Source organism: Meriones unguiculatus, chromosome 3, assembly GCF_030254825.1.
Source record: "Meriones unguiculatus strain TT.TT164.6M chromosome 3, Bangor_MerUng_6.1, whole genome shotgun sequence".
In the NCBI taxonomy this organism is placed as follows: Eukaryota; Metazoa; Chordata; class Mammalia; order Rodentia; family Muridae; genus Meriones; species Meriones unguiculatus.
In genome coordinates, this window is record NC_083351.1 from 138,318,388 (window position 1) to 138,342,388 (window position 24,001).

Consider the following 24,001-nt stretch of genomic DNA (forward strand, 5'->3'; position numbering starts at 1 on the left):
CCAGATCTCATTAGAGACAGTTGTGAGCCACCATGTGACTGCTGGGGATTGAACTCAGGACCTCTGGAAGAGCAGCCAGTGCTCTTAACCTCTAAGCCATCTCTCCAGCGCCGACATTTTTTTTTTTGTCTTAAAGTAATTGAGTTTAAAGTATCTGCTTTTTTTTTGTAATCTCCATTCATTTCGTTTATATAAATTTACCTTCATGTGTATCCATGCTTAGCCTCCTTTGTCTAAAACAGCCTAATCACTGTATTTCTCCACACTGTAAACCTTTAAGTGAGGAAACATCACCACTCCAACTTGGTCATTTTCAAAACTATTGTGACTTCTGTCTTAGTTTCTTTCCTGGGGCTTTGATAAAACGCCATGACTAAGGCAACTCAGACAGACTGTTTACCCCGAAACAGTAAGCCCAGACTAGGCCTTCCATCACCATCCTGGCAAGGAAGCCTGGCAGCACGCACCAGGCATGGCACAGGAGCAGCAGTTGAGAGGTCACGTGTAGAACTTCAGAGAAACCAGAAAGCCCACTGGAATTGGCACAGTCCACCTCCACTGGTAACACACTCCTCCCCGTAAACCTCCTGAACAATGTCAGCAGCTGGGGACCATCATTCAAGTGCCCAAGAAGAAGGGGTAAATCTCTTTGAAGCCATCACATCTACTCAGCTTCCACCTTTTTCGCTTATTTTTTTTTTTATTGTTATTACCTTGGGCACACAGGTAAATGTGTGAATGGTTTACATTTAAAAGTCATCCTTCCATGAGTGTGGCATAACTCTCCATTTATTTATTTATAATACCTTTAGTTCATCTTTCATGCTTTTTGGTGCCAGGGATTGCATACACATTTTAAAATTTACCTCTAAGTAGTTTATACTTTTTGGTGGAACTGTGAATTGCATTTTTTTTCTTTTTACGTTCCAGTTTTCCATCTTGTCTTGACAGATTATTATATCTAGCAACATTCCTTTTTAGAATCATTAGGTTTATTTTTCAGCAGGCGATCATATTATCTACATACATTTCCTTTCTTTTTATTGCTTAATTCCTTGGTCGTGTTTTGCAATGTTGTGTTGTGTAAAAGTGAAACGTTCTTCTATTGTTTCCCGTCTTAGACATAAGGAGTCAGCTTTCCACTATGGAATGCGATATTAGTTGTGGGATTCCATGACTGCCTTTTATCAGGTAATGAAATTTGTGCATCATCAGTATTGTTTCTCCTTTAAAATGTAGTAGGATTCACCAGGGAAGCCATTTGGGCCTGTAGTTTTCCCTGTGAGCTTTGTACTACAACAAATTTGTTTAAAAAACAAGCAAATATTGGCCTGCTGTTTGTGTTTGTCTTATAAAGAGCTTTAACAATTTGCTTATTTTAAGGAATCTGTCTCCTTCACCCAAGTTGTTGATATGTTATCATCAATTGTTCAGAGTCTGACGCCTCCTGTCACAGCGGGAACTTACTCTTCATGGCTGATCAGTGTGGCTAAGGCGATTCTGCTGCCTTCGCCACTGCCCCCCAAGTAGCCAGCTTTTGATTTCAGTTTAACCTTTTTAAAATTCTTATCCGATTGGTGGCTTCTCCTTTCATTATTTTCTCCTCATTCCCCTCTAAATACTGCTTAGGTTAGAGCCCACAAACAGCTGTGCTCTGTTTTCATTTACATTCAGTTCAATATGCTTATTTTTATGTTTTTGATTAATGGGTTGTTTATAAGTGTATTATTTATGTTCTGAATATGTGGACATTTTATAAACACATATCAGATGTCAATTTAAAAAATATATATTTTTAACACATCTTGCCTCAGATTTATTTGTAAAAACAGCATAGGACCCTGGTCATCTGTAAATAGTGTATAGGTGGGTGTGTCACACCAGTCCGTCTGTCTTCACATTAGCAGAAGCCTTTCCTACCGGGCCTTCACAGGGCCCTGGGCACCTTTGGGAGCTTGAGCTGGAGCTGAAGCCTGGGTCTTAGCTGGAGCTGTGGCCTCTGCCTTGGTTTGAACCTTGGGCTTTGGTTGGCAGAGCCTACGACCCTTAGCCATGTAGCTTCGAATCCGCTTCCCAAGCTTGGGGTGAGTGATGAAAGCCAGACGGCTGAGTTTGCACCTGGGGCCATTTGGCATCTTGGGTTTAACAGCCGCAGGCTTCACAAGGGCCTTGATGGCCTCTGCTCGTGCACTCATTGCCTTTGCGTTGTTTGCCTGCATCTTCTTCAGGCCTTTCCTGTTGTGCTTCTTGGCAAAGCGCATGTTCCTCAAGAGTTTGGGGTCCACCCCCTTAAGAGACTCGTATCTTTGTGACCAGGTTTCTTGATGCCGTTTCTGTGCCATTTGCGGGGCTGGTTGTGTGTGGTGTGGTTCTTGACTTGGCCATGTCTGCACAGTAACCCGCAGCTCCTGCAGTGTCTCTTAAAAAAATATTTTATGTGTCTGGAAATTTTTTCCGCATGCATGTCTGTCAACCACACGCCTGATGCCCACAGAGACCGTAAGAGGGCACTGGAGCCCAGGGGACTGGAGTTGTGAATGGTTGTGAGTTGCCAAATGGGTGCTAGAAATCAACCCTGGGTCCCCTGAAAGCGCAGCCAGTGCTCTTAACTGCGGAGCCATCTCTCCAGCCTTGCCAGTTTATTTGTTTTTGTTTGTAGGTTTATCTTTGGTTCACTTTGTATGTTGTATGTATTCTATTCCTATTAATTTGTTGAAACTTGTTTTAGGATCTAGAATTCGGTTTACTTTCATGAACTATCTGCATCTCCTTTAGGAGAATCTGTGCTCTCTCTCTCGGATTGGCTATCCCAATGTCAAAAAAGATTAGTGGAATTGATTGTCTCTGTTGTGTACAACTTTTCATGGGAAGACATGAACAAATGTCTGCTTATCCTAGACAGGGATCAGATGGCAGCTCAAAGTAAGGACACTACCTACCTCCATGCTGGAGAACCAGGGAGTTCTGATTGGGTCATTTCCAGGAATATAGGTGAATGGCTGATTATAGGAGCAGAAATAACCCAAAGACAGCTGAATCACCCGGGTCCACCCAGGATGGGCGATGGCTCACGAATTCTGGGAACCCCACTGCAGGCTGGAGAATGTTGTTCCCAGGCAGCTTGCCTGATTGGTCTGAGAGTGTCTGGCAGCAATCCTTACTGCTTATTTGAGCCCGGGGAGGAAAGAGCCTCAGTTTCAGTTTCAGGGACTTCCCGAAGCCTTTGGGATATCTACTTCCTGAGCGTTAGGAGCTTCCTGGCAGGATTTAGAGGAAATTGCTGCACAACAGCATAGCCATTAAATAGTCTAAGCAATGATGGTACCTTCGCATTTAGCCTCCGGTCGTCTTACCATGAGATGATATCATAGTTGTTATAAAAATGTCCCTCCTTATCTCCTATGCGCTTCTCTATGCTCTCGCTGAGGCTCTTGCTCTCCTTTGCTGTGACATGGAGTGTCTTCTCAGTCCTTTCACTCCTGTCCTCTCTGTGACTGCTTGCAGGAAGTAGGTTTCTTATAGAGAGAACACGGTTGTATCCTGCTTCCCCCAACTGCCCCCAGTGAAAACACCTGCCTTTGAACTGAAGTGTTCAAGCCAGGAACATATCTTTTAATTTAGTCACTGGATTTGAATATTTCATATTGCCATCAAAGTTATACTTGTTCCGTCTACACTGCGTTTCCCATTTCTCTTTTCCGTTTTTGGATTTAGTATTTTGAATGATGCCATTTTGTTCATTGGCTTATGAGGGGCATTCCTCTGCCCCTCCCCCAGCCTTTCGTCCTCACGTGGTGTCTGTGATCATCTTTGCAGTGGAACAACTTTCCGCTTCCCACCATCCATGCTGCTGCTTTCCTGAATTCTCTCATGAATGCAGTACAGCTCATTATTGCTTTTTCTTTAACCAGCCAGTCGTCAGCTAAAGGAATGTAAACCACAAGGCAAATCTTCCATATTTACCGTTATAACCGGCTTCGTCCCTGCGCAGAGCCGGACAGCAGACCTGGGGCTGTTTTCCTTTGGCAGAGGGTGTTTCTCTAATACTTTTTTGAGGTGCAGATACGCTGGCAGTAAACTCTCTGCAGTTTTGTTTGTGTTAGGTGAGAATGAGGGCAATGAACAATGACAGTGGTGAAAGGAAATCCAGGTAATTTAGCAATGGTAACACATTTGTGTTATAGCATAGCGGCCTGCACTGAAATGAGATCCTCATACATTCATGCCAGCACGTACGGGCCCTCGCTGCCAGGCCTGACGACTTGGGTTCGCTCCCGAGACCCGTATGGTGGAAGGAGAGAATCAGTTCTTGCAAGATGTCCTTTGATCCCCACATAACTACGGTTGCACCCCCATGTGCACACACTCAAAAGCACACACACACACACACACACACACACACACACACACCAACAACCAACACTGCTATTGCCAAATAAAATCTAAAAAACACTGATCCATACTGTTTTCAAGAAATCTGCCTAGAACGTGTTGGTTCAGAAAATGCTGCCAAATAAATTGCTTGAGCTACATTCCCAGCAGACTGTAAGACATAAGAACATTACAGAAAGACCCAAGAGAAGGTCAACACAAGGCATCAAAGTTCTGGGCTTTGAAAGTTCTGGGCTAACAAAGAATTTTGAAGTTCCCAATGGTTTAACCCCAAGCCACATGTATACACAAGGAAATTACAAGGAAGCATTGTCAATTTACAGACTTGGTAAGGGTCTTTAAACATCTTTTCTCTGGTCATTAGTTGATACTGTAAGCAACAAAATAAAATGATATGGAAAGTTGAGTATTGTTATTATGTATGATTATAATCACATAAATTCGCGTAACCAAGGAAAACATTAGTCAAAAAAAAATCAAGCTCCAAGTTCAGGGAAGGGCCCTGCCTCAAGAGGAATGAGAGAGAGAGAGAGAGAGAGAGAGAGAGAGAGAGAGAGAGAGAGAAGAGAGAGAGAGAGAAGCTGCCACGTGCCTGCCTCTGGCCGACACACAAAGCATGTATGTCACAGCGCACACACAGCCCCATGAGGAAAACAAACAGTGAAAGGATAGCAGCATCATTTGGTGCAGATAAGAGGACTGGAAACTCACGGCCTCCTGGGCCGCACAGTGAGACCTAATTTCAAAAGCAAGATAAGGGTTCTATAATGGCCGCGTTTGGTCAATGGTGAAGGTAAAGTTCCAGCAAGGCCGAAGTCCTCACCAGAGGCGCTTCTTTTTGCAGCAGATGGAGGTTTCCGCAGAGATCCACAGCTGCTCACGATGCAGAGGCTATGTGACCTCAGGGTGTCCTGGCCTCACGCCTCGCGTTCAATGAGGAGGGAGCGGAGGACCGGGGCTTCTGTTGGTGTCTTCTAGATATTACAGGTCTGCTGCACCCTTAAAATCTGTGCCTTGGCCACCTAAACGAGACCGGCGTAATGACCACACCAGTCAATGTGCCAGCATGGTGGGGGAATCCCACAAGGCCCCGTCCTCAGAGCTATAGGCCATGAATGGCGCCAGAGAGAGGAAGAACCAATTTTCTCTCGGACCAACTTTGACAGGTCACCCAGCCCCAAGCGGGCAGCTCCAAACACAGGGACAACACTAAATCAATTCAGTATGAAGTTGGGAGGGGACACTCGCAGACTGGTACGCATGCACACACACACACACACACACACACACACACACACACACACACACACACTCACACACACTTACTCACACACATACATGCCCAAGCACTCTCTCTTCTCTCTCTCTCTCTCTCTCTCTCTCTCTCTCTCTCACACACACACACACACACACTCACACACACTTACTCACACACATACATGCCCAAGCACACTCTCTCTCTCTCTCTCTCTCTCTCTCTCTCTCTCTCTCTCTCTCACACACACACACACACACACACACACACACATGCCTAAGCACTCACACACGCAGGCACACCTCTGTAAGAGGTCGTGAATTTGAGAGGGGATAGGGGAGCCCAGGAGAAGCTAGTGGTGGGAGAGAAGGGCGTAAATATAATGTACTCAAGAATGAAGCTCCCCAGAAAGTCCACAAAAGTTAAAAGAAAAGGAACTGAAGGCTTCATGTCCCCCTGCAGGGCCCATTCACTGTTTACATGCTGCCCCAACCCTCCTGTGTCCCGGGAGCCGAGGGACGTCCTGTCAGGGCCCCGTCTACTGGGCTGCCTCTTCTGAGCCCACTTGAAGGGCCTTGTGGCCACGAGCCTCACGTTCTCGCAATAAGGCTCAGTCCGAAGGAGAGAAACAAACAGAGGGGAATCGTGAGAGAAAGACCCCAGCCAAGGTCAATGTCATGTGCTTCTCGCCTAAGAAACTCACAGGAACCCTAACCAAAGTGCCGACGCAGGGACAGGTGTGCCGGGCTGATGGCAGGTCTTCAGCGCACCAGCAACATGAGACTGACTGATGTCACTACAGACACTGTCTTCTGTGGAGCAACACAGCAGCAGGCTCTGCTGTATGCCTTTAACATATTTGTGTGAAGGTTTGTCAAGGATATGAAATGAAGTCCTAAAACGGAAAGATGTATTATGGTGGAATTGCTCAGTATGACAAGTATGAGGCCTATCCAATGGCCTATAAAGGCAACACAGCTCTATTCCCAGAGGATATTTTCCAAAATAATCTTGAAAAAACATTTTTTTTTTTTTTTTGAGACAGAGTCAGCCAGTATAGCCCTGGCTGTCTTGGAACTCACCCTGTAGACCAGGCTGGCCTCGAACTCAGAGATCTGCCTGCCTCTGCCTCCTGACTGCTGGGATTAAAGGTGTGCACCAGCACCTCCTGGTGGCATGAAGTTATTTCGGAGGAGTAGAAAACCTAAGAATGTTCAAGGCAGTATTTGTGTGTGACGAGCAAAGGGTACGGGCGAGGCACCCCAGACAACAGTGCTTATCCCAAAGCTCTGACGATTACAGTGCTTAAGGGGGGACACACTGGAGCAGAGCTTAGGTCCAGCAAGCCCTGTTCTGAACCCCGCCATCTGAGAAAAGTCGTTACATCAACAGGGAGGACATGCGGGATCCAATAAACTGTGTCCATGGCAACCGGTTCTCCACAGCGAAAGGGGAAGGTAGTTTTCTGCTTCACCATTCACAGACACAGACTTCTCAATAAAACACAGACCTGTACGAAAGGCCACCAGACTAGAGGAAGGAAACAACCAAAGACCTGTGTCCTTGGGGCAGGCAAGCCTTAGGGATAATGGCAGAGGCTAGAAAACCGCCTCTTGAGTACCCTAGTGCTAATGTTGAGTCACCTAAGACACCACAGACAATGCCAAAGGTCGAGCCACGAAGAGAGTGGATCTGCCATTCCACAGTAATGCCAGGAGTCACACACGAGTAACAGAAAAGTGAGCGGGGGTGTGGACAGAAAATTCTAGATGGGAAACCTGATAGCAATAAGGAAGGGCGCAGTCACACCGATGATCATGGAAACCAAACCTAAATGTAAAAAAAAAAAAAAAAATCACACTTCTATCCAGACAGGCAGAATTTGAGTCTGGACAGAGCTGGCCAGCACTCTCCTGGCGGGAGCATTCACTGCTGCAGTCTCCAGGAAGCTGTGGAAGGTGGGGAGTGCACAGTGCTGACTCAGCAGCTCCAGAGGAGCAGCAAGTACTGGCTGGCAGCCACTCAGCGTGACACTAGGGACACGGCCACACAGCCACGAGCAACATGGTCTGTCTGCCATGCCAGCTCCTTCCACACACACGCCCTCTTCTTCTTCCTCAGGCTTCTCAGCGCGTACCCAGGGTCACTGCGCATTTTTCTTAGGTGTCGAATCCCACGCGTGCATCCTGCCTGTGGATTTCCCTGAGCCTTGCCACCATCTGAGGCCCTTGCCTCTGTCCTTTTGTTTTCCGGTGACTCCTCCCCCAGTGTAGTGGTGTGCCCACAGGGGTCCCGTGGCTCATAGGATGAGGTCTTCTGCACATATTGGTGTAAAAACCAAGCTGCAAAAGGCTATGAACACCATTCAGGAAGGTTTCAAATCATGCAATGGTGTGGAACTTAGGGGTACCTACTGGGCGTGTAACAAAATTATATATATATATATATATATATATATATATATATATATATATATATATATAAAATCGTGACAGTGCCAGAAACATAGATGGCCCATTTATGTCTTTTTACAGTGACAGAATGTATTGAACAACAACAAATTTACATTTAGTGGTTTCAAGGACAGCAATTTGTCATATAACCCACATACCTTGGTAGCCCAGCCAAGATGAACACAGGCCCTTTTATCTTATCCTTACTAACAGCGACTCTCAAGTTGAACATCACAGTAAATATATCTGTGTGTGAATACGTACATATGAGTTGCAGGATAAACACACATCAGATCCAGGTCCGTGGTGGCGAACAGGCCGCAGGCAAGCAGTGGACTATGCCGTGTCAACAGCCAAGAACAGAGCTGAGCCAAAGCGCCAGGAACGGTGGGAAGTCCCTGGTCTTGGAAGAACACCCCAGGAATCAGGCGATGGGCTGGCATGAGGCCACATCATCACACTGTCGGGTGTCCATCACTTCATGGATTCCCTTTCCTTGGTCTGTGTATCCAATCAGTTCTGGGGCCTGGTTCCCTAAGATTTTAATATGCCTCTCTGCCCCTACAGTCTCAGCCCACGATAAACTTGCATCATGGTGCCTTGTTTGCTCCCAGGAAGGAGCCAATGATCCGTCTGTGCGGGCTGTGTGGCAGGTGATGCAGATTCTGGGTCCAGCCATCACCATCCCTCAAAACCCAGGGCAAAGGGAGTCCTCCAGGGTGGAACAGTGAGCTCGGCTGCCCTGTTGTTTCTGGGGACACCCTCACGCTGGGAATATTGAATCTCTCCTCACTCTTCTCGGAATGGCCGTGCTCACTGCCCCAAAAGCAGCGGGCACGGGTGTGTCCGCATTTGTGCCGGGAATGGAGCTCTGCGGCCTTTATTCAGTCAGGGCTCCTGTGTTCCTGCGGGGATGGGTTATCAATCACCGGAGAGGTCCTGTCCCCCCACCACGGGGAGGAGAGCAGACGTCCGCCTGACCCATCGGAGGGTGGGTGCTTGCCGGGTGCGGCCAACGCCATGCTGGAGTGGGCCAGGCAGGAGCACAGATAAGCGTGTATTGAATTACGAGAGAGCACTTAGGCGGAAGACCCTGGAGGGTAACAGCGCTGAGGCACCGTCAAGCTCTTTCTCCAGGCAAGTGAGCAAATGAAACGGCGTGCCCATCTGATCCCGGGTCGCCGGAGCCTGTGGGCTGGCAGCTTAGGGAGGAGAAGCATGGCCAGGGGGCCTCCAGGGGGTTGCTGGTTGGAAGCAGGGTGGCCTGTTCGCTGGGCACTTTAGTGACCCTTTGTGTGACTCTTCCTGAAGAGGTGTGAACAAAAATCTCCTCCCTTCAGAGCTGTAGGGGACCCTGGTGATGCATGGCGGACGGAAGAGTTTATTGGGGGTTACTTTCAGGTGTGTGGGCGACTCGTAAGATGGACGACCTAAGAAGGGTCACATGCCGAGAGCCTTGCTCCAGCAAGGTGAGGCCTCCCCCGTGGCTGCACAGAAGGCGCCCTCTCCTCAGTGATCACACGCGCCCCGTGTGCCAGAGCACCTACCAAGACAACGTGCAGCTGATGCAAAACCACACGTGTCCAGGCACCCATGAGGGGGAAAGCGTCTGGAACGACCCTCTGGAGGCCCCGGGTCTGTGGGGAGGCCATATATCTTGCTCTGTCTGGGGTGGAGATGGCTCTCCCCCACCATGGCTGGAGCAGATGCACTTCTCTGGTAATAAAGGTGACGTGGAAGCTTTTTATAGTTACTTTAACAAGTGTGCAGGCTCCCACGCCTCCAGAAATCGTGTTTACTAAAAGCACAACACTCTCCCCAAAGGCCCATCACCTGTAGGCCACTGATGCTGACCGAGGCACTCAGGGAGCAGCTAGGGCCCGGGCCACCCTGAACACCCAACTTTGGAACTCACGCCCTCTCCCCCGGCCCCCTCTCCTCTCCTCCTCATCTTTCTCCTTCTCTGCTTTCTTCTCTCTCCCTTTGCCCCTCCCACTAGAGACTGACAGCCAAGCACCCCTTTCTCACTGTCTGTAGATGAGATTCCCACCCTGTTACCCTAAGGACATCCTGAGTATGTGAGGGGCTGTTGAAAGTTCGGCTTCCGAGGACACTCCGTCCCCTGAGCCATCAGTTGGTTCTGTTCTGAGTCTGCTCTTCCTTCTTCACTCTGTCTCGCAGCTGCTCATGCACACGGATGGCAGCCCTTCTTCTGTACCATCCAGGGCCTAGACGCCATTTCCGGGTTACGCTGACAGCGTCTGCTGCAGGGCCTCACGGTAACCGCTGGTCCCTGTGTCCTCCAGCACTCCTTGTTGGGTCACCTGGGAATTGTTTGTGCTCTTACCATCTCTCTCATTTCATCCTCCTGAGTTTCTGACTGGATGCTCCCATTCCCTGGTCATGGCTTGATGGATCTCTGCCTGCTTCCTCGTCCATGATGAGAAATTCCTCTTTTGTTTTTAATTGAACATAGATTTTCTTCATACAGTATATTCTGATTATGGTTCCCCTCCCCCAGTTCCTCCCAGATGCTCCCCACTGCCCTTCACACCCAAATTTACACCCTTTCTTTAGAGCTCACATCAGAATACAAATAGACATCTAAGGATAGTAAATAAAATAAGATAAAATAAAAACGTGCAAATCAGAATAGAGTGAAGCAAACAAACAGAAAAAAAGGTCAAAGAAAAAGTACAAGAAACACATATGGACGTACAGACACTGAGACAAACACATTTGCATACACAGAATCACAGAAAACTCGTGAAAACAAAACCAGAAACCAGGACATATAGGGAAAAGATCTGTAAGGGGGGAAAAGAGGCCAGGCAAAGCAATGTGGGACCATAGACCCCCAGAACACTAAGTTCTGTGCTGTCCATGCACTGCTGCCCTTGTCACTGTGCTCTCTGCCTTCATGTCTTCGGCCATGTTAATTTGGTCCTATGTGGCCCTGCCTCTCTTCATGTAAAGAGGATATCTGGACCTGAGTTCTGGAGAGCAAGCAGCTTCCTTGCTCTCAGAATTTAGCCCAAAGCTCAGAATTCGCAGCTAACATTTTTTGGAATTCTCTAAACAGGAATAAATGTTTTGTTTCAGCACTTCCCAACCTTTTATTTTATTATTATTATTATTTTTTTTCACCTAACAGTGGAATTCATAGCATTCTTACTCCATGTGAAAGTTTCGATTTCTGAGGGTATTGGCAAGATGGCTTGGGTTTCCCCCCCCCCCCCGCATTTATTGTGATGCATTCAGCTATAAAGGGTGAGGCCTGGCCCGTTCCTGTATTAAGAAGACTAAAATTGGAGGAAGGGAGGAGGGTAAGAACCACATTCCATGCTTTATCTTTAGCATTTACAAGAACCATATAAATGTATCCAAAACTCCCAAAGCAGGAAGAGAGTAGTAAAACGCTTGTGTTCATAGGAAATTCCTTGGCTATTTGCTTTGCAGTGTGTTCTGGGAAGCATGCACCTCTGGGAAGAGGTAATGGCCAGAAAGGAGAAGCCTGTGGCTCGGACCCAGGACTGTGGCGGCCACTGAAGTCCACCAAGCCACATCCGTATCCACCCTCGGGTGCTTGCTTCTCCCAAGGGCAACCAGAGGGCTGGGAGTCCTGGCCATTTGTATGGTATTTTGCGCCAACATGGAACACTGTTATTTCTGGGTCTAGTGAAAAGGTCCCAGGGCTGAGAAGGTAGGGGATTTTATTCTCCACCACTGTCTTCCGCTTTCCATAATAAAACGGACTTAACATTTAAGTCTGTTTCCTTCTGTGCAGCAGAGAGCGTGGCACAGGAGCAAAGGTTTACAAGATCCCTCGACCTGGGCAGGAGTTAGGCCGCCAAGTACCTTAGGAGCTCGGCTGTTTGATCATGGGATCCAGAAGTGCCTGCCTCCTAAGAAGGCTCAAGAGCACAAAAGAGGGGTGCGCAGTAAACTCCCAGCCGCCTGAGGACCGCTCAGTGCGCTGTGACTCCTAACCTTATTACCACCAGGATCAGCAAAGCCAGTGGCCTTCTGCTAGCGGGCAAATCCACAAACCAACGCTTTCGCTCCTGAGCCAAGTTCCAAGACCTTATCCTCCCGATTCCCCACCCACCTCAAGGGGGACACTTTCAGATCAGCCTCCCAGTTCATTGCCTGTCTGCCTCTCAGGGCTTATTGAGTCTGACTTCTACCCCCATCTCTCCGAAACGCCGGTGTTTTCACAAGCTGGAGGTTAAAGGGCGCCCCACGCCAGGGCTGAAGTGCCTGGCTGGGAGGCGGCCTAGAGGGCTTGGAGGCCTAGGGAAAGAGTCAGGCTTCCCTCCCCCACAGCTCTCCTGGAAAAGGACACCACCCAAAGGAACCACTAGAAATCACTTACCCGAGTTAGGTGGAGAACAGGAAATTGTTTTTCTCTTTACAAATTACAATGAGCTGTGTGCCACTGTTTTTTTTTTAATGGGAACCATGTTTGCTGAAGAGAAAAGCCGCAATTGTGGGCTGGGAAACGATGTGCATTTTTTTTCAAACAAATATGACACATTTAATCTGTACCTTTTGTTTTCCAGTAATGTAAATACAGTTACTCTTCAAAATATGATTAGTGTTAATTAGCTGCATTTTTTCATTAACTCATTTATGACTTTTGTGTTCAGTTGACTGTCTATCTTCCTTCTCCTCTGACTCACAAAAAAAAAAAAATACCCTCTCTGTCTTACATCCCATCCTTTGGAAGCAGACTTTGAACAGCTTGTTCGAAGCCTCCATTGTCTAACTGTCGTGAGGGTCCCCGGTCTCTCACGGGGCCCCCCTGAGTCATGTTTTCTGCTGATGTGGTCAAGTGTGGAGCCTGCTCGTAAAGGCTCCTCTATCAGTTAACCTCTGCCAGCCACGGCTGCTCCCTGACAATGCTGGGCAAGAAATGAGGCCCGATTAGTTCCCCTCCCCTCCCACTGGGTGCCCTGTCATAGTCTGCTTTACCCACAAAGCGCCCAAATTCTCACGGCTGCCTCTGAACTTCCCCCTTAGCATGACACACTGCTCAAGTTTTCAGGGTTACTTTCCTAGTTCCTGTCGGCGTCTCGTTAACACTGGGCCCTTTTGCTTGACCGCTAAGATCTCCAGCTCACACCCTCTACCCCTGGCCAGCCTCCTGTTACTTGCTCGTGTGTGTCTGTCCAGCGTGGCCTGTGTCTCAACCTATAGAGCTGCAGAGGTGGACCAGTGACACGGTGTGGTCACCACTCCCCGGTCCCCACTGCTTCGAGCCTGCGTGGGCACACTTGACCAACGCCTGCAACGAGATGCTGGGGACCTTCAGCTGCTGCAGGTGCACACAGACAGATAGCTGGGCGTGCCATGAGAGAGGCGTGTTCCACACCGCTGGCCAGAGGTTCCGAGAGATGCAGCTCAAAGCGGTCCACAGGGTGAGTGGCCCGAGCCACTCCTGCCTTTCCTTCCTTTCCCCTCCCACTCCCGCCACAGCTGTCTTCTGGGTCGCCTGCCGGATAAGCCCCTTTACCTCTTCTCTAGTGTCTCACACAAGGGCACGCGTTGCCTCCGTGATCCGCGTCACTGTTCCCCATAGCCTGGCTCACTAACTCATGGTACAGTATGCTCGAGCAGGACTGTGCTGTGCCGTGTCAAGGAGAGGAATTCTTCTCCCGGCCGCTGCAGTTCTTGCGTCATGGATCCTGTCAGGGAGGCGCTGGAACCGTTTCGACAGAGTACAAGGGGATGATGGCTAGTATTTGCAGGGATGTGTCAGATTGGAGTAGATTTACTTGGTAACACTTGAGAGGGTGCTACTGACGGCCTCATCAAACAAGAGCTGAGCATTCAAAAAAATTCCCCGACATAGGCTCTACTGAAATAAAAAGACTAATAGTGAGAGGAGATAATCGCTGTCACAAATATGGGGGTGACTCACCACACAATGATACGTAATCAGTACCTCTGGGATCAGTGTTAGCTCAGACCCTCTGTGCAAAAGGCCTCCAAAGTATGAGCATCCCTTTCTTCTGGGGGCATGTGGACCTAAGAAGTAGCCATGAGCGCATTTACTGACAAGGGGTGTGTGGGGGAAGGAGGGTCACAGCAACCATGGGAAGCCCAATGGCAACTGTCTCCTGGAAGTCATGGTCGATGGAGGGAGATTTAAAAACTTGGCACGTGTTGGCACGTGCCAGCCGTTCGTAATAATAAAGTTGCACTAGCTTTGTTTCAACGCAGAGGTGAGCAATTACGGTAATGGCTAGCAAGAACAGCAGTGGGATGATAGTGACGGGACTGTGCAAATCCCAACGGCAAAGCAGACCGGAAGCCAGTGGAGACTGAGATGAGGTCATGAGACTGAATAGAAGGCTGATGTCACTCACAGTTGTGGGAACTCTGCCCCACAGACCCAAGGCTGTACACAAGGTTAGATGTCCCTCTAACCTTTTCCCCAAGGACCCCACAACTCCTTCTGAAGTACCCAAGAGGAAGGACACATTCATAGCTTTTGAAGGCCTTTGAATAGCGTCTGAGCTGACACTGGTCCCAGACATGTTGACTGAATGTCATTGGTTGACAAGTCACCCTAATACTTACTAGCACGCCCCTTCTCCTGGGACACATAAAGAATAAATTCTTTCATGGCCTATCTGTGTCAGTCCTCAGTCATTTCCACACTTTAAAATCCCTGGGATTCCTTTCGGAGGCGAACAAATACTTGGTTATGTGAATGAACAAAAAGAATGCGTAAGTTAATAAAGTGAAACAGCAATGCCCAGCAATCAAACAGCTAGGCAGCAATCAGGCTAAACCCTTCTTTTTTTTTTTCTTTAACTTTTATTAAGTTCCTGTTGCCTTTCCTGGGGTCCCTAAACAGTGGCCACGTTGATGTTCAAGAAGTCTGTGTACTGGCCAACAGAGAGCCACTTCACTGTGTTAGAAATCTGACCCTGCAAAGCCACTCTTGAGCAGATGCACACAATTGATAGTGTGGAAGATGTTTGCTCCTTCATCATTGTATTTGCTTTTCAGGACCGCAGAGGTGTTTGGACGTCGACCCTGTAGGGGATTTCTGTTGCCATGTTCAGTGCTGGGACCTGAATCCTAGGCCTTGGATAAAGCATGCACTCTGGCCTGTGCTTCCCTCCTGGGGTGGGTTCTGCCTTCACAAAGTGCTTTCTGGCTAAGCTGAAGAAACCTCCTGCTCTTGGAGCAGATGCAAAGGCCTCTGGAACCATGCTGTTCAGTCAAGGCAGTTCTGTGTCCTCCCAGCTTTGAAATCACTGCTAAGAGACTTGGGGGGCAGGGGGTGGGGGACAGAAACAGGGCCACTGGTGCTTTCCATGTTATTTTCTGCTCTTTCCTCACAGGTTCCCATCATGGGGACGAAAAGGGAAGGCAACAGAAAGAAAGGCAAGTCTTAGGCTAAAGACCTGGCTGTTTGTGAGGGCCTTCCTTCTCCTCTTCCCCTCTGAGCACAACGTCAAGACGACTACCAGCCTTGGGAAAGTGGAAGGGCCCTTCGGGACGTGGCCAAACAGCCTAGAGGGATTGGCACTGGAAATCAGGGACTGACAGTGTTCAGCAGCGTCCCGGAAAGAGTGCCCTGACAGGCATGTCCCTGGGGAGTAGGGCTGGGGCATGAACAGATCTTGCAGGAAACAAACCACAGACAGAGGGAGGGGCCGGGCGGGCACGACGGCCGTCATATAGGTGCTGTGCGCACGCCCAGAGCAAGGTTCCAGGCCTTTCTGTACAAAACTGCGGTATCACTTTAAACAGAATGCTCACCCTCAACATCCTCGTCTGGGAAGTGGGGCCAAAAACAACCATTCCTTCCCAGGCCTTGCTAAAGCCAGGTGACACGGCAACATGGACCTGGCTCATGCCCACCAGAGGCCTGTGGTGGCACGGACGGGCCACTCAATGGAAACCCGGTGGGCTGACAGAGAGACCCCATGTGGTGCTGTTGATGTGGGGGTCGGTTCCCGCCCGGAGCTCTAGCTCTGTCAGCGAACGCTCGGGCATTGACAAGTCAGGGTGGAGAAGGAATTGGCCAGTTTTGACGAACCTGAGCGCCCTTTGTCCATCCAGCAGGCCCAGAAGTGCGGAGCCGGCTCAGCCCCTTGGGCACAGGGCGGCTGGCACCATGGCTGAGGAGCAGAGCTTTGCTTCGGGACGGAGCAGACCCCAACTGAGCACCCGGGCCCACACGCTGCTGTAGACATCCAGCATCTTTTTTTGTACACAGACCGAACGAGGGGCCAAACTTTCCTGGTAGCAAACTGGCCAGAAGTCACCTGTCCCCATCAAGGCTGGGCGTTTTCCAGAGCCCTGTGGGGAGAGCCATGGCTGGCCTTTCGGCTGGTGACTGCGCTGGGCTTTCCAGGACAGTTCGACAAAAGGCCACTGTGAATCCGGAGGAGGAAAAGGCAGAACAGAGGGATGTCAAGGGTAGGTATCTCTAGGGATTCAAAAGTGTGTGTGTGTGTGTGTGTGTGTGTGTGTGTGTGTGTAGGAGGAAAAATTAAATTGTTTCAATTTCATTAAAAGAGCACTTTCATAAATAGCTGTTACCTAGGGCTGGAGAAAAACTCCGCTGCTCTCACAGAGCAGCCAGGGTTGGTGCCCAACACCCACACTGGGTGAATCAAACTCAGTTCTCCAGGATCCGCTCCCCTCCTCTGGCTCCAGGGGCCCTGCACACACGTGGGGCACACACAGACAAGCAGCCACAAGCACACACATAAAAAATTCTAAATATACTCAGGTGTCTCTAAGAGAACTATCATCTTATTGAATTGTTACGTTAACTGTGAGAAAGGAGGCGTAAATTCTTCAGTTGCTTGTGTATATGTTCTGGGGCGGGCAGAGGCTCCGGGCGTATGGGGAGCGAGTCCGTTCCCCCCTTCCGCATGTCTGTCCCTGTGCACAGATGGATTATAAAGCAGTATGCAAAGCAGCAATTGCCACATGACTCTGATAAAACTGCCATCTACGGAGGAAGCAAAACATTCTCTAAGGATGTCTAAGTACAGGAAATGCAGTCGTCTTCCGTGATACAGGGCGGATGGAAGAAAAACTCAGACCGTGGCCAAACGGACTCAATTAGAGCCAACTGCTCAGCGCTGTGTCACTCTGGACTCTGCCTCATCCCCAGGCTGTGGTGTGGCACAGCTGCTTCTTTTCCCCAGGGTTCCTACGTGTCTTATTTTTGTTGTTGTTGACAGAAGAGACATCCAGAGCCAGCTGATCAAAGCGCTCTAGATGCCTACGCACAGACCTTCCTAATGAGACCCAGGCGTCCCCAGCACCAACGTGACAGATCCCCTTAACACTCACTTTTAATTTTGGCTTCTTGCTCTCTAGATCTTCTTCAGTTTCCAGCTAAGATTTATTTTCATTGCATTTCTCAGTTGATTTTAAGTTTGCTGAATCACAAATACTACTCACCCTTGGATTTCTATTTATTTCTCATGGGTTACACCTCCAAATAAAATTTGTTTATTCAGTGTGTGTGTTGGTGTGGGGTGCATGTTCCTGGGGTGCACATGTGTGTTCACATTAACCACATGTTCCGTTTCTCAGGAGGCCCCCGCCTTGTTCTTAAGCAAGGATCTCTTGATGAGTCTGGGCATCACCAGTTTGAATAGCTGGGCTGGCCAGCAGGCCTCAGGGATACGCCTGTCTCTGCTCCCCCAGCACTTGGGTTACAGTGTGTGCCTCCGTGCACAGAGTTTTTAAAAAAAATGTAGGTTCTGGGGATCAAACTCAGCTCCTTGTTTGTGCAGCAGGCACCCTGCCAACTGAGCTTTAAAAGCTTATGGAGGATTGTGTGCCCACTGGCACATAAGTGGCATGGCTGTTAGGGAGTTAACCAGGCCCTTTGGGATTGGGTTTGAGGCTTTTCCACAGATAGGAATTCATGCCTGGCACCATATGCCTGATCAAAAGGTGATAGGTGGAGGTCACAGGTCCTGAGGAACCTGTTAGCATTGCTAAATGGTCACATTGAGAAGTGTGTGAATGTTTGTGCTATACCCACAGACTAGCATATTTTCAGTCTTGGTGAGGGACACCTCATTTCACACTGAGCAACAATGCAGACTCGCAACTGGTCAAGATGCTGAGAACAGTGACTTCTGCTCTGTCTTCAACATCTAAATTGCCCCTCTAAGGCTTAGGGAACGCTGTGGAAAAAGGGGGCAGTGTGAGAGCCAGAGGAGAATTGAACAAAGATTCCTTTTGGCCATGGTATTGTGAAAAGCTATCTTTTGGCCATGACATGCTGTTGTGCCTTTGAACTCACAGCCACTATTGTACCTGCACAAGGTTTGCACAAGTCAGGCCTGTCACATTCCAGCACGGGTAGGTGAAAAGCTCATGAGGCTTCCCCCCTCACTGAGGAGCTAGTGGTTCTTGGTAGCTCCTGGTGAGGAGGGAGTCATTTTTCTTCAGAGGTGAAGCCACTGCTAAGTAAATAACTATACGCATACACATGCAAGCAACCCTAATTAAACTTGGTGAGGACATATTGCATTATATATATGTATATTGTTTTTTTAGAGGAGGAGGAAGGCATGTTGGGAAGAAGAAGGTTTTCAAAGGGAGTTGGAGGGAGCTATTATAGCAGAATGCAGAAATGAATATGATAAAAGTATATTATGTACATGTATAAACTTGCCAATAAATGAATAAATATTCAAAAAAATTCTTACGGTTTTTGAGACAGGGTTTCTCTGTGTAGCCCTGGCCATCCTAGAACTTGCTCTGTAGACCAAGCTGGCTCCAAAGTCACAGAGATCTGCCTGCCTTCGCCTCCTAAGTGTTGGAATTAAAGGTGTTCACTGCCGTTGCCTGGAAATATTTTTAAATGAGAGAATGATTTAAGCTGAAAATTTTTATGGAAAAGAAACTTTCTGGTTTCTTTCTTTCTTTCTTTTTTTAATTTAATTTTATTATCTTTTTTTGGGGGGGTTCTTTCTACCCATTGCTGATGCTGCTTCTCTTTCCTGTCTGGCTGACAGTTTGGCTGGGTATAACACTGCAGCGATCGAGTGCTCCTCTCCTGGAACCGTGAATGTTATTCTTGGTGCCTTCAAGCATGATTGTTTGGTATAAATCTCTTACTTGCTTTTGACAGCTCTTTGCAGTAGACTACCCTCAAACTGGTCTCCTCCTCACCCTTCTTATCAAAACCCGAGTTTATTTCCATGTGAAGACCATTGTTGTGAAGGAGGGAGAGTACCTCCTCAGCCCCAGGCTACGCCTTGGTATCTATTTCTATTCTCATCAGGGATTGATTTAAGAATAGGTTTCTGGATACTTCTCCTTAAGGGTATGATGATTCAAAACTGTTGCAGCCATCCTAAGACCATAAAAGGAAGAACAAGTCACAAGCCTGAAGGAATCTGGATTGTTAATGTAACTGAGATTGAATTAACCAATTCTTAAAATAATAAACTACTTTGCAGCAGAAATGCTGTTTAATTTGTAATTAGGTTTTGGATAGTCTTAGCTTGAGGATGGCTTGCTCACTTGCTTGTTCTTTCTCCTATCCCTCCCTTCTCCCTTTCTCTCTCCCTTCCTTCCTCTCTCCTTCCCTCTCTCTCTTGTCTCCTTTCTTCCTCCTTCCCTGTCTTTTCTTTTTCTAGTACTGGGGATGAAGAGTAAAAGTTTTTGCATGTTAGACAGGTATCTACCACTGAGTATATTCTCCAGTCCTTGTGTGTGTGTGTGTGTGTGTGTGTGTTTGACCAGTTGCTTAAGCTGGTCTTGAACTTGCTCTGCAGCCTAGGCAGGCCCTGAATTTGCTTCAGCCTCTTGAGCCTCCCAAGTAGCTGAGGTTAAAGGTATGTGTCACTATGACTGGCTTTGCTTTGCCTCTTAGCAGCGCTATTGTGATTCACAGATCTTACTTTGGATTTTGGCACCTCAAATTGGCTGATTTTTGTATTACAATGATTTGGGACACACTTCCAATCACCTCTTCAAGGAGATGTAAGAAGCTCCAATAGCTTCTCTACGGTATGTCTGATGGCTTTGCACAACTGGACAGGCTGTCAAGGGTTAACTCTGTGAATTGCTTTGACTCTTAGTGGCCGGATGAGAAACTATCCCATAAAATCGCTTCACACGCTTTTCACAGACACAGCAATGTCGACACCTCCTTGCTGTGGCGCATTCCAGAACATGACGCCAAAGGAGGAGGCCATCGTGTCGGCTTCCCCTGGAGTCAATGGTGTCATTTGTCTGTACCGGGCCACCTTCTGATAGTGAGCAGAGATGTTTCCTTGCTAGAAGAAAGGCGATGAATGTGCAAACCTGTAGTACAGGAAGATTGTGAGGAAGAGTTTGAGCTGCAGAAATTTGTCTTTCAAAGGTTCCCTGCGGTGTTCTTTTATGCCTGATGCTCACCTGAAAAGCAAAATGTACCAAGTGTCGCTAAAACGAAACCAAAATGCCTCACATGTAAAGGACACTTTGGGTTCCAAGCATCTGTTTTAGAAAAGCCCTGTATCAGGAGCGGCCTCTGCCTTCTCTCCACGAGGGACTTCCCCAAGGTGGGAACACGCTCAGCTGCCCTAAGGTTTTCCACATGGAGCCTGCGGTCATCTGCAGTTGTAAACCACGATTCTCTGACACGCAAATCCCAGATGGTGTTTGAATTTAAAGTCCATGTTGCACACACATTTCTGCAACATGTGGATTAGTTTTATTTTCCTTATTGTAACTCAAAGCATGTTCATTTTTGGATGAAAAAAGAAGGTGATAAATATACAACAAAAATTATAACCCCAAGACTCTCAACATGCCAGTGAATTTTTTTCTGATTGTGTTCACTCATGTGTAGAACATTATTAGTATTATTTACAAAAGCGGGATTGCACGCTGGCCTGCTTGCAGCTGCATGCTGTCCTACGTATCTGTCTCAAGCATGCCATGGCTCACAGGTGACCTGCACAGTGCTCTCTGACCAGGCACGTTACTTAATTGGTGCACAGAGCACGGAGGGAAGAACAGCAGAGCTTCTGCATGCGGCTTCCGACCGTTGTCTGGTGGCTCTGCTTCTCAGAGCTGCCTTCAGAGAGGCTTCCATGCCCCCTGTTTGGAGGTAAGGAAACAGATTTAGGCTGAGGGGGGATTAAACGTGGATTCATTTGGCCAGTTTTCCAGGGCACCATTGGTGTGCTCCAGCTGCCATGACCTCCGTCTAGGTCAGAGGGGGTCTGAGGTAGAGGCTGACTGGAGATGGAGAGGATGCCGAGAGGACAAGCTATGAAAACCTGCAGCCTCCTGAGAGGAGGTGCCCGGCTGCCCTCGGCAAGAGGCACTCAACGATGGCTGGGGGCCTTGGTGGGAGAGGCCGGATGCTGGGTACGGGTGAGGAGGCACAGTGGTCTCCCGGCCGAGGGCTAGCAGGGAGAGCCTCAGGGTTGGTGAGAGTTGGGTTTGACCTTTGGTTTTCAGATCCTCGGAGAACCAGAAGACTCCTCCCGTGTTAGGGTCCTCTCAGCACGCTCTTTAGACGAAGGGAGTGCACTCAGACTGTTGGTTAGTGAAGATCGAGGGCTCGTGTCGCAAAGATTTGCACTTTAACCTGTTCCAGGAGATGGAAACAAGAAGACGAAGCCACCAGCTTGTAAGCACTTTACTGGGGGCCCGCGCTGAAGAATGAATGTGACACAGCAAAGTGCATTTGTTTTGTTTGGGACCTGGAAAGGCAGGTGAGTGGCCCTGAAGGAGATGTGAAGCGGGGCCTTGAAGGACGAATAGGAAATGTGTACCGGGCTGCTCCTCCATGTGTGCAAAGGGGAGGAAGACCAAGGGGAAGGGAAAGGCAGGACAGCAGGGGGCCTCAAATGACTCCAAGACAGCAGGGGACTTCCAGTGGGAGCCATTAGAGGCAGGGGGGAGGCCTGGCATGTTCGATGCTCTGGGCAGACACACCCGCTGTGAGGCAGCTGCTGAGAGCCCAGATTAGTGAGTAGGAGTTTGCGTGGAGGCCTCTTTTAAGAACTCTGAGAAAGAACAGCTCTGACCTCAGGGAAGCCAGGGAGAGTGCTTGATCCCCAGATGGGACGGAGGACTGCCTCTCTCCTACAGGCCCAGGTCTGCGCCCTGAGCCTTTGTGGGTGCCCTCTGCCTAAGGGAGAGCCAGCCCCTTTAAAGGAAAGCTCCCAGTGCCTAGGAAGGACATTAAAACATTAGTCAGCCAGTCTGCTCTAGCCTGTGGAAGAGAGGCCCTGGGCACACTTCTCCGTGCTGCCTCTTCAAAGACACTCAGGCTTCTTTGCCATCAGGGGCAGGGCAGCCCAGGGAACTGCCCCTGGGGTGATGCTATGGGCTGCCTGGCCTCGGGTACAGAGGCAGGTCGGTGCCCTTCTGGACCTGGGGAGAGAGCCAGGTCCTGGGAGATGTCTCAGGGAGTAAGTGCAGAGGAAAGGGCTTTGGCTAGCTCACCAGGCGCCTGTCAGGCTGAAGCTGGCTCCAAAGAATCAGCAGCACTCTCATTATAGGCAGGGGCACAGGAGCCAGGCTGCAGGTTCAAATCCCAGCCCCAGCCCCTCCCTGCTACAGGCGGGCATCAGGAAGCCACATTATTCTTCCTGTCTTGTCTCTCGGTCTGCCGCTTGGGACAGCAATTTTATTGATTGCTTGTCGTTGGGAGGCAAGGTCTCACACTGGGTAACACTAGTTAACCTTGAACTAGAGATCCTCCTGCTGTAGCTCCGAGCGCCAGGTGGGCAAACAGGCACACAGAGCTACACCTGGCACAGTGAGGACGCTCACAGTGAGGGTCTGTGGAAAGGATTGCCTAGGTGGTGAGGGCCTCGGCAGCCGTGCAGTCCCAGGCAGTGTCGGCCTGACTTTGGGTAGGAAGATCTCGGGAAATCAGGCTCCGTCCACATCTCCCAAGGCTTTTCCTTCTTCCACCACAGTAAGAATCAGCTACGCCACAGAGGCCACCACGCTTCCCAACTTCCTGAAGACCCAAGAACCAATGCAAACCTAGATGCGCCCCAGCTGGGATGACAGTGGGGTAGCTGAGACAGTAGGGGAGGTTTCCTGGTGAGGGCTCTCCACACCATCCTTCCCCAGGAATGTCAGAGGGGCTCATTTTACCCCTTTTGAACTTGAGTTCCAGGAATGTTTAATGGGGTGTGTCAGGGCAAGGCTCGCAGAATTTGCAGCCCCTCTCCGAACGAGGCAGGGCAGGCTCTTATTTAGCCAGGCTGGTCAGCTGCTGCAGCGGGACAGGCCCTTCTGTCTGAGGCCTCCGCGTCTGCCCATTCTGTTTGGGGCTCCCAGATGCTGCTTCTCCCTCAGGGTCTTCCTAGGACACCGGGGCAGCTTGACTCATGGCAGAGTGAAGGCTTCTGAGCCATGAGAGGCTGAGGCAGAGATGAAATAATCTGTCAGCTGGCCCTGCAGCATGATTTAATGATCTCTGAGCCCGGTAGAGGCCACACGATGATGGGAGTATGCGGCCATGTGGGTGAGCCCTTCTCTACCAAGCGGTTCTGGTTAGAAAACGCCCTTATGTCCCCTCCCGGCAGCAGATCAGCTCCACCCACGAGGGACAGGCCTGGAGTCTCTCTGTCTCCGCGTGGGCGAGGCAGCTCGCAGGCCCCAGGGCACGGTTTCCCTCTTTTCCCCATAAGTTTCACAATCATGTTCTCACGTAAAAAGTATTGTCAGAGTCCTGTGACCCTTCCGAGTCTTGCTGAGCGCTGACGGATGGCCTGGGATACAGTGGGGCAGGCCTCCATCACCCATGCCTCTCCCTGGCTTCAAAGGCGAGCAGCCAGGCCGGCCTGGCTTGGATCATCTGTCTCGAGTACCAGGGGATTTTCAAACAGCTGTGTAGCCAATCCTTTCCAAATGGAGCATAGTTCTGGCGTGTGGTAAG

At 49.2% G+C, this 24,001-nt stretch overlaps 1 protein-coding gene across 1 annotated transcript; it reads right to left on the reverse strand.

Moving 5' to 3' along the window:
• Positions 1-1,796: 1,796 nt before the first annotated feature.
• Positions 1,797-2,393, reverse strand: LOC110558768 (large ribosomal subunit protein eL29-like). Its single transcript, XM_060378719.1, has one exon. The coding sequence runs from the start codon at positions 2,340-2,342 to the stop codon at positions 1,917-1,919; it is 426 nt and encodes a 141-aa protein (XP_060234702.1). The 5' UTR covers positions 2,343-2,393; the 3' UTR covers positions 1,797-1,916.
• Positions 2,394-24,001: the final 21,608 nt, after the last annotated feature.

Coding starts and splice junctions, on each gene's coding strand:
- LOC110558768 (XM_060378719.1), bottom strand. CDS start 2,342: ATGGCACAGAAACGGCATCAAGAAACCTGGTCACAAAGATACGAGTCT.